This window comes from Xiphophorus hellerii, chromosome 6, assembly GCF_003331165.1.
Source record: "Xiphophorus hellerii strain 12219 chromosome 6, Xiphophorus_hellerii-4.1, whole genome shotgun sequence".
Taxonomy (NCBI): domain Eukaryota; kingdom Metazoa; phylum Chordata; class Actinopteri; order Cyprinodontiformes; family Poeciliidae; genus Xiphophorus; species Xiphophorus hellerii.
In genome coordinates, this window is record NC_045677.1 from 13204506 (window position 1) to 13215835 (window position 11330).

The 11330-nt window shown below is 39.4% G+C and overlaps 1 protein-coding gene across 1 annotated transcript; it reads right to left on the reverse strand.

Annotated features, from left to right (window-relative positions):
* Positions 1-502: 502 nt before the first annotated feature.
* Positions 503-3209, reverse strand: ticam1 (TIR domain containing adaptor molecule 1). The gene is given in 3 exon segments (XM_032566539.1): positions 503-1686; positions 1688-2782; positions 2939-3209. Coding segments are annotated over 2 exon segments (1692 nt in total). The 5' UTR covers positions 2651-2782; positions 2939-3209; the 3' UTR covers positions 503-957.
* Positions 3210-11330: the final 8121 nt, after the last annotated feature.

An 11330-nucleotide genomic window follows, 5' to 3' on the forward strand; every position in this document is an offset into this window, starting at 1 on the left:
ATTTAAACATGTAAACACAATGCTACAATTAATATGCTAAGCAAATTTCCAAGTAAATCTGTAGTATTAATTAAACTATAGACTGTAATATATTATATTTCAGTTTTGGTCATTCATAAAAAATCTACTTAAACTATTCTTAAAATAGGATAAATTGTGCAGTAATTATATACCCAGTGCAATAATAATATAGATAAGGATGTACTTGTGGAGTACTTTAAATATACTTCAATAAACAAAAATCATATACCTAGCACACTATTAGTGTATGGTTAAATGTACTTGTTGCATACTTAATGTATACTTTTGTAAATCTAAAATAATTGTACATAAATTGTGCATAAAGTATATTTTTATAAACTTAAAAATTCTCCAGTGTTGTAAATAGAGGCATACTTTCTAGTACATGGTCTGTAGTTTACTTGCTATACTTATAGTAATGCTCAAGTGGGCATAAGAATACAAACTTAAAGTATAATAAAAAAATCTTTAAAAGATGACAGAACCACAGGTCGCATGTATTTTTTAGTTACAGATGTGTCAAACCTCTTCCCACATAGTCAACCAAACTTATTGTGCAAACATTTATTTTTGCAACATTTTATGGAAACTCAAAGGACATTACCAGGATACTTCAGCCTGCGGAAGTCAATGATAAAAGTGTGCCGACAGAGCCCTCTAGTGTCCAAACAGTGTTCGTACAGCTGAGTGGACATGAGATTGTACGCTCAGTTTCAGTCAGTAGGTGGCAGTCTTGAGCCATACTTAAAGATTGGTCTCTCCTTTGATTCCGCCTCCTTTGTAGTATGTAGAAGTGCTGATTTGTCCCTTTTACCGACTGTGTTGAGAACAATAAAACAATTTGCAATGAAAACCACGCAGCTGCTCCAACTTTAACACTTTTAGTGTTCAGAATATTTTCTTTCTACCTTCTTATGCTTCCATTTTTCTCTTTCTTCAACTTAGGCCACCTTTGTCGGCACTTCCCTCTACACCCACAGTCATTGTCGAGTCATTCCCAATCACAATATAGTTTGCATTTTCGATGTGAATGTTGTGCGCCAGCCGCTGAAGCCCTGGATCCCCACTGTCCTGCTCTCGTTGTACGGCGGCTCCAAGAACAAGCTGTTGCTCCCTGTAATGACTCGGCCGCTCTTTTTCCTTCAACCTCATCCTCCTCATTCTCTGTTCCTGAACCCAGATCTTTCTCTGTTTTTCAATCTTTGCTTTATTAAAAGCCTTTTTCAGTTTTTTCTCAAAGTTCCTCCTCTCATCCAGTGGCATCAATGTCTGCAAGGTGATGGGCATCTGCTCTTTTGGCATGCAGTTCTCCAGAGGCAGCAGGGGGATAACCGTGTTAAATTTGTGTGCGTTGTTTATAGAGTTGATGAGGGCAATGTTGGTTTTCATTTCCACCATTTGAGAGTTGAAGTTGCGCGTGAGCAGCAGGAAGGTGAAGGCAGAGTTGTTGACGGCGTCCTCCACGCACCTCAGAGTGCTCTTTCCTGGAACGGCAAAGTCCCCTGAGAAAGTTGCCCCTTCGATACCGATGACTGCCTCAAGTTTTTCCTTCATGCTCTCTGCCACATCCGAATCTTCTGGAGCATGCAAGATAACGAATGCATAAAATATGTCCTCCTCATCCTCCTCTTCATCTACTTTGCTTATGTGTGTGCTTTTTAGACCTAGTACTGCTTGGAAGAATAACGTGTGTAGCAGCCGATAGGCTTGATTTAGTCTGAGTGTAGGGTTTTAGTGGCTGGGTTGCACTCTCGTTACTCCTCATTGACGCTTCTTCTATCTTAATGCTTTTCTCTGCTCCAAACTGAGATATTTCAGTCGATGTGTGCTGAGGAGATGTACAGTGAATTTGTTCTGGGACATTTTCTGTTTTATTTTCATTGATGGAAGGATTTAATATTGGGTTTCCTGGAGATTCAGCAGCTGCTTTGTCCCCTTGATAAGAAATTGTTGGAGGAAGACTTATCTCGAGATGAGAAGGGTATGAAGGCTCAGACGGACTGTCTTGCAGGGGGGTGGGCAGGCAGTGAACATTCGCAGACTCATCCAGAGAAGCATCAATATTTAAAGTTGCCTTTCCTTCACTGATTTTCCTGCATGGATCGATGGAAGACTCCGATTTCAGATCGGAGTGGAAGCACATGGGCTCTGTAAACTGAGGCCCACATACAGCTCTGGCTTCCTCTCTAAAATTTTCATATTCCAGAGAGCTTGTGTTTAGGCATTCGCAGAAAATGGCTCTCTTGTAAGCCAGATTCCTTAGACGTGGCTCGCACAACCTTTGTTCAGACAAAATTTTAAAAACCCGAGCCAGCGATGACAAAGACTCTCCCGTCTTGGCCTCAAACAGGCTACAGTGAGCTCCGAAATCGTCTAATTTACCTCCGCCTGAGTGCCACTTTTCAGCCAGATGGTTGGCGAGGGGGTTGTCCTCTAGCATCTGGAGCTTCCTCAGGGCCTGGGCTTCTCTCTGGAGGATGATCAGACACAAAGCGTGTATGATCGTGTCTTCAGGAGACTCACCCAACTGGAACGTGAGGCTGACTAATCGCTCTGAAGGTGCCTTTTCCAAAATGTCAAAGACAGCCCTCAGTCCTGTCCCTTGATTTTCCAGTTCTGTATGATTCATTATACGGATTAGGTGCCAACTGGTTTTGGGCAGAGAAACGAGGTCAACGAGATCACATTTGATTTCCTAGATGCATTTTCTTCAGATTATCAGCATGTTGCCCTTCTGAGGAGAGGCTTGCAGTTTTCCTTTCTATAAAGAGACATGAAAACAAATTAGATCAAATGTATATAAAATATTACTCAAAAGAGATCAAGGGGGTGAAAAAGCGTCGAATTAATAGGAATAAATCAACTTCTTGTGTAACTTCCTTGACCTTAATATGATCATAAATCAGTAATTACTTACCGGAATGATTTCACTGGAGCAATGATAACAGATCTGCTTTTAGTTCAAACAAGGAAGTTAGTCAGAAAGTGATGACCTTCTCACTTCAACATTTTGTTTTTCCTAATAAGAAACTCTTACTACTCAGATGGATCCCTTAAAATAACTAGAACTTTTCTTCCGGCTTCAGGACTCCAGCCTTTTATTGAGAATCTACCTGTTGCACGTTCAGGACTGTCAGCTTGAAGCTAACTCAAACAACAGCGTGCTGATGTCACGATGAGTAAAGTACGGTAGTTCAAGAGGGTCAAAAATGACGGAAAGCGGGAAAAAAACATTTATTGCCGTTGACATTTCGAGAAAACAAACTTGTAACGCTCATAACAGTTAGTCTCTAGTAGTTAAAAAATTTCTTAAAGATGTCACACATTTTAAAATCTCTAAAAAAAACAACAACAAAGAATAACTCTTGTAATGTCGTAAAGTGCAAATCTTCAGCTCCAAATGCACAATGGTGCAAAAGAGAAGAATTTGTTGGTTTTTTTTTTCCCACATCTGGCTGTGTCGTTCTCCCTCTCTGCAAAGAGGCTGGTGTATTTTTATCAACGGAGGAAACCTCCAACCCTGTATTTACCAGGGGTGGGGTCACACCAGGCGGAGAGCAAGCCAACACCAAATCCCTGAACCCAGTGCAGACAGAGAGCCTCTGTGCAGAGAGCAGAGCGATATGTTTACAATGTGAGGGATTAGAGTCACTCTATTGGAAGTGTTTAGATTTCCTTACAGAATAAAATTTCACCGCTCAGCTGCAACACACACCACCAGCCCGGCTGAAGAGCTGCTCCCATCTTTTCACTCAAAAAGCTTTCTTACTCACACGGATGCAGTTTCTGAGTCACTGTAAATACCTCTAAACCTTTTAAGACATTTATTACACTGATTATGGAAAAATGTATTTTCTTAATGTAACATAACCAACCAAAACAACCCAGAGAGCTATACAGCTTAAATGCTAAATTCAGTCACTCTAATGAGATACTCTTTAACTTTGGCTGAACTCACGTCTCCCTTTGCTTTGATGTGTCATTTTTATACCGTTCACAAATCATAAGTCCCCCTGACAAAAAGCATTTAAATTACTATACGGATACAACTAAATAAATTAAAATATCGTCAGAGAGTGTATTTATTTTATTATGAACTACAACTATGTTTTTTTTTTACCAAGAATTACTATCATTTCCGCATCAGTCTTCAGGCTACTACTGACGATATTCAAAAGGACTGAAACGGCACATGGACATGAATTAGTTTTGAACATGTTGCTAGATTATGTTTAGATAACTTTGACAGTTGCAGTCGTGGCAGCTGCTATGTTTTGTTCTTACTTGTGCTCTATGCCATGTAATATGATCGAGAGAGATCAATTAAATTAAATAAACAAATAAAAACACAAAATAGGACAATTCTGTATAGGTTTCATCTGCTGTATAGAGTGCCCTAAACAAGCCCGCTTTTGTTGTATCAGATCAAAGAAATGTCTGATTAAATGTGGGTAAAGTAATTACTGTATATTGGATAACATAACTTGGCTTTAATTGACATTCATGTACTTAATTCAGCAAACCTTTCTTTGCACATGCCACCAAGGTGTGTTAAATATGACAGGTAATGACAAAGAGGGCACAGATGACCTACTCACAAAGAACATGTGGAGCGTACAAATATTCAGTGCTACTGCACTACTTCTTATAATAAAATAACATGTGAAAAGCATTACATGTCTGTAATAAACTGACATTAATTAGTTTCTTATTACCCGCATTTAGAAAAGCAGGATGCTTATACATTTTGTATTAAACATCAAGTTTATTTGATTCTATTTAAGTTTATTTGAGGCACTCGAAGTCGCTCAACCCAGCGGAAAAAAAAAAACTTTCACCCACTCATTCTCTTAGACACACACACACATGCACACACACACCTGAATCCCAACACCCACGCCGCCTGGAGATGATCCCCAGTCAGTTACGTAACGTGCTGCCAAACGTCCATATCTATTGAGGACAATTCCTTTAACGAGAGACATGCTCCCCCAGCAGCTGTGTTAGTCAGCCTGGCAGTAAATCTGCTTCCACCTTCAGGCAAAAGCATATAGTAAGAGGCTGTGTCAGTTCTGCAGATCCTGGCATTAAACATCCTCTGTTCCGCAGTTTGGAGCAAATACGTTCTGACCCGGGCTTGGTTTCTCTTTTGGTAGGGGTTAAAATAAGATGCTGTTCAAACGTGGACGACTCTCCAGTCACGTGGTTTCTGGCTATAGGCGACAATGCACACGTGTGCTGCTGTGTGTGTTAGCATGCATGGTTTCTGGCCGTGGGAGAAAGCTCTGGGGAGACATAGAGAGGTCACGAAAAAAAGAGGCTCTGGGGCAGACGAGTGAAAAGGAGGCCCTTTCTTGGACAGGGACTGGGGATTAGGATGAAAGACGTATGAGTGGGGGATGCTCTCTCTTGTGGCACCCACTTGGTGCATCGCTCACACGAATTCTGCATCACATCCATTGTAAATGAGCAGGAAGAGACAAAAAGAAATATCCAATGAAAGTTACAGAGATGAGGATGGAAACACAGATGTGTGAAGATCAGTGGATTTGTTTAAGTGGGTGAAAACCAGAGTGCCCCCCCACCCACCCTCAGTAAATATGATTTGTTGTAGATGCTAAAGAAATGTTAGCTTCAATTTTTCCTTCTAAAAGGCTCTGAGAAAAAAATCTCCTTTTTGACATTACAACTCCAAACGTTTATGCAGCATGGGATTTTATGCAGTAAACAAACATAAAGTAGTACATAAATAAAAGATATTTTATTTTTGGTTTTCAAAAGTTGCTGTTTATAAAAATTTGAGACATTTATTTACTCCACCAACCTGAGTAAATTACATTGTAGAATCACCATTTGCAGCTATTAATACTCCAATGTCAGAAGGGATTGATGTCGCTACAGACTGAAACTTTGCTTTTTCTTCTCAGCAAAGTGGCTCAAGGTCAGTCAGATCTGATAAAGAGCATTCAATGTACTGTAAATTTTCAAACCATGTCACAATTTCTCACTAGAGTTGAATTCAGACCTGGCCTTTGATTAGGTCATTCTTGTCAGGGTTCCTGTGTGCATGTGTGAGTGCGAGTAACACATCTCTTCCAGCAAGGATCTTGGTGGAGAGCCTGGGCAGCCTTCACAGGTGGAGCTCATCTGCCTCATCAGAGTGCTGGGGATAAAGGAGCAGCAGAGCCTTCATCAGTGCTGGATGATTAACGTCTACTGGTAGTCACTCTGGCCACCTCTCGTTGTCAGGCTATTTTAAGCTTTTTGATCAGTCTCTTGAGTACCTACCTGAAGCTCATAGTCTCTGTGTTTGCTCCCTTAGGATTTGTCACTGGATCTTTCTAGAGGAATCAGTTCAACCATTTTCTCCTCCTGTGGAACCCACCAGTAAGGACCTGCCTGCCTGCTCCAATGTCCCCCCCTATCTCCACTCCGCTCAATCAGACCTCTGGTTCTCGGTCACCACCTACCTCGCACTCGCCTCAGGAAGCACCATCACCACTCTCCACACAGGACCCCTGGGCACCTCTCTCCCACGCTTCACCAAACCCATTCGAAAGTAAGCTTTATTTACTTCATCTGATCAACTCATTACAGGCCACCAATAACCCCAACTCTCGTTCCTGGGCGCCACGGATTGCGTGACACTAACCACTTCCCAGAAACGTCAAGGAAACCTGTCAATTGTTTGTTCCTTTGAAAGAAAATAAAACCAATTCATTACTTGGACTTGTTGATTCTGCATGTGGGTCAGAAGGTTAAATCCGAACATGTCAATTCTAGCATATAAATATGTGAGAAGATACTGAGAAGATAAACACTGGCTTTTATGCAATAAATAATACTATTTTCTGTTCTAAATAGAAGGAGCCAGTAGTTACCACAAATTCAGATTTTTTTTCCCAGCCCTCTTAAAGATATGATTTTTAGATGTGATTCATCTGATGCTAAGTTTCTTAGGCCTTCTTAATTTGGCTCTCGGTTAATATTTAGACAGAAAATTCACAATATGCTGCCTGAGTTGAGAAAGCAAATGAAAAGATCATTTAAATACATAGCAAGGAATCTCATCAGAAGTATAATAAAGGAATTATGAGTGGCTCAAAAGTTTTGCACAGAACTGAGTTCCAAATATACTATGGACACTTGAAGGCACGAAGCTATACAAGGACGTTTAATACCAACACCGACATTTGGACTGCGTTTCGGTAGAAACCTGCAGGTCAGTCTAATGCAAGGCAACACACAGAGCTTCAACGACTAATGTGTGTGTTGCTCTGATAAGACAGAGGTCGCTTATAGATGCAGCTTCGGCTATTCCTACATACATTCATGCGTGCAGAGCGTGGCAAAGCAAAAATAATCTCTGATATCAGTACCGAGGCTAGTTTATGCTGTTGACAAAGCAGGTCAACAGATTTGAGTTAATGTGACAGTTAACTGGGATTAATTCAGGAGCCAACGTAAATGAAGCGGGCCCGCGGACAAGACAGGGGCGTGCAGTGGGGATGGGAAGACGTGTGTACTGTACCACACTACTGCATGCTTGGATAAGCATGTAGGCCATGCCAACAACAATGCGTAATACAGCCTCTGCTGATGGGGGATGGAAACGCACATAGACACAAACTCTCAGCGTTTTCTACCTCACCTCACACACTCACACACACACGCCCGCACACATTTGGCTGTGCAAACACACAAACTCACACTCATGCACAGACATTGATGGTGATGGGGCATGGAGCAGTTTATGCTCATATCAAGGGAAAGGCTTTGATCAGTGTGACAGGAAGGGCACTCGCCCCTGAGGAATTAGCTAACTCTTGCTTTGAAAAAGCACATCCACAATAAATCAGCCGTGCTCAAATGTGCAGCGCAGGGGGAGAGGATGTCTGATATTTGGCTTCATTAATATGCTAAATGTATGAATATGATTTGTTCCAGTTCAGTGTCCAGAGTGGCACGATGAGCACAAAGAGCAGAACGTGCAGAAATTCAGGATCCACTCAGTTTAACAGTCAATTAATTAGCAAAAACAGTCCAAATGCAGCTTCAAAAGATGAAGCTCAATTTTTTATTATGATTATTGATAATCATAATAATGATCTAACTAATTATAATTATATATTATGTTAACAATGATAGTAATTACAGAGAACTTTTACATTTTATCAGATTTGTGACCTTTATAAAGCCTTATCTCATAGTTATCCCTTTGCTTCTCATTTTGTCATCCAACAACAAGAAACTTCAATATATTTATTAGGATTTGTGTGATTGGGCAACACAAAGTAGAGCACAATTATGAGGTGAAAGACTGAGGAAAAAATACAGTGGAACCCAGATGTTTGTTTACACCAAATAAAATAGCACAAAGGCATTTTTTTCTTTGAGGTTTGAGGTTTCTCTCCACCAGATTTGCACATCGACAGACTTAAAGTATGGAGGGAATGTGTGAACATAAATTAAAGAGTCCTGATCAAGACTCTAAATTGGATTTGTAAAGCATCCTCACTGCATGATGCTGCCACTACCATTTCTTACCATGGGTAAGATTTTCTTTTTTTTGCAGGAGGATGTACAGCATTAGATTTTGTTAAAATTTTACTAGACCACCATCATTCCCATTTTTCTATTTCCCTTGCATGTCTTCTCTTTGCTTTCCTTCAACAGTGGTTTTCTTATTACCACCCTCATATTTGTTTTTAATAAAAATTCATGGAGGTCACAACTCATCAATGTCCTGTCAGGAGATGAGCTGTGAATCTCTGTTGCTCCTCCAGAGTTAGCATATTCCTCTTGAGTGCTTCTCTGATTAGTACTCTCCTTGTTCAACCAGACAATTTATGTAAACAGTCATGTCCTGGGAGATTTGCAGTTTTAATGTCCTCTTTCCATTTTCAGAAGCCAGACTGAACAAAGCTCTATGAAATCTTTAAAAACTTGGGATATTGTTTTATAACTACTTTCTGCTTTAAACTCCTCCACATATTTATTTATTTTCTGTCTGCTGAGTTCCTTGGTTTTAATATTGCTGTTTATTTAGTAATGTTCTCTAAGAAACCTCTGAGGTCTTCACAGAGCTGCTGGATTTCAGATGTTGATTAGATGACACACAAGTCATTTAATGTGTGTCCCAGAAAGTGCATCCAGAAAGCAATTAATTGCACTGGATTTCATTTAGGGTTATCAGAGTAAAAGGGCCTGAATCCTAAGCGTTTGGCCTTTATTTGTCAATGAAAAAAACCCACAATGCATGTAAAAACCACGTGTCATTTTTCTTCCAATACACATTTATGTTGGTCGATGACAAAAAGTTTAGGAGAAGTGAATACTTTTGGAAGGAATTGTACATCCTGCTCAAATTCTCTGAGTGTCTTTTTTTTTTTTACTAAAAAGAGAACAATTTTTATATTTGGATGTAAGATGAGAACAATTATCATACCTGTACCTAACCAATTTACTGATCTGGTGAACAACTGATATTCAACATGTAAATAACCCAGGGTCAACTGCAGCTACAGGTTGCTTTCACTCCCACACTCTGAATGCAAGCCATACAGGGTGGAGCGATGTTCAGTAGAGCACACTAAATAAATCAGTGGGTGAACCAAGCAGAAACAAGCTGTCTGGACTGTCATGTGTTGCAGGGAAGAATTGAGAACATACAAATGAGCAAAAAACCTGAAAAACCTCTTTGGATCAAATTAAACCTGAATCTGCATTGCTGTCACACTACAATGATTCGCAACAATGTGCAACTTTTAGTTAGCTGAACTGTTAGCTCACCGGTTACTTCTTTTCCAACACAACTGACTCCAAATCAAGGAGCTTTACATTAGAATTGCACAAGTGTTAGAAAAACTTGCTTTTGGGCTCTTTGGTTTACTTTCTGTGTTATGCTTAGAAATTCTCCTTTGTAAGCAACTTGTTTTCGTTCGCCTTCCAGCCATCATCTTCAGCTGCTTCCAAGTCTTAGCCCATGGCTGGATTTAGAAAACATGCACAGACTAAAAAGAAGCGTGGGCCACTTTCAGTGTGAGTGAATGTACACATGCAGGATTAATATATCTTCAAATGCGGCATTTGCTTAAATCCTTAGTCAGACGTTTCAGGTCCAACTGTATTCAAGTACAGTATTCAAATGTAAATTAAAAGTTAAGTTTTTAAGATGAACAAATTCAGTAATTTATTTATTTTTTGACATCACAGTATTTTTTACACTTATGGTCTTTCTTTGGTGAAGATGTGTAAAAGCTGTAGCATAAATGAATCTTAGTTTCAGAAAAGTTTTAAAATGTACTCTTTAATTTGAGTACATTTAGTCAGAATGCAAAATAATCCCCTGCAGTCAATATAATATATTATAATATAATTATATAATATGAAATAATGATAAAAAGGGGATTATATTGCAGTAGAGAAGCTGTACTTGCCCCTCACACCCTTTTATATAGTATAATGAAAATACAGACAGACTTTAATCAACTTTTAAATGGAAAAAGAAAATAATACAAACTATAGTTACAGTTATTTTATAGGAATTATCAACTTTGAAATAAGTTTTGCATTGGTAATATTGCAACAATCAATTAACATTCAAAGTGCCTTCTTTTATTTCCACTCTTTAAAATCTTTAATTTACTCAAATTATAGATTGGCTATTTAAACATTTTCTGCATCCTGCCTGCCGCTACACTAAAAGATCAACTTATTTAAAGATTTTACACCTTTTTCTCTAAGAGAACCTATTATCTTGGTGGGTTCTGTAGATCCAGTTGTAAAAATATTCTTGATGTGTACCTGTCATCAAAATACAAGCAGACAATAACTTACTGAGGACTTTGAGCTGGCTTGTTAACATCTTGACATGTGCCATCCCATTTGAAGAAAATGAATCATAATGCAGTTTTTCACCTTCCCCTGTAGCTAAACTTTTCTTCAGTAACATGTCGTCCCAGTGGAATCTGTGTCTTCTGAAACATTGTGGCGTCATTGTTTCCCCTCCTCTCCGAAATCTCCTGATTATACGTTTCTTGATTTGAATGCTCTAATGGAGGCCAGAGAAAAGCCAATTATTAAATCTTATCCAAAGTCAAGGATAAAGGAAGTGTGAGGCTAAGAATGTGGAGTATGGGAATTACTCCCAGAACAAATGGACCCAATCTAACTGCACTTGGTGCTGGAAAGGCTGCCCATCCGAAAACCAGTGCTCAATCCACCATGTCACTTTTGTCCGTTTCCAAACCCCGCGGATGCTCCACTTTTTTTACTTTTTTTTTTTTTTTTTTACAGCAGATGCGCAG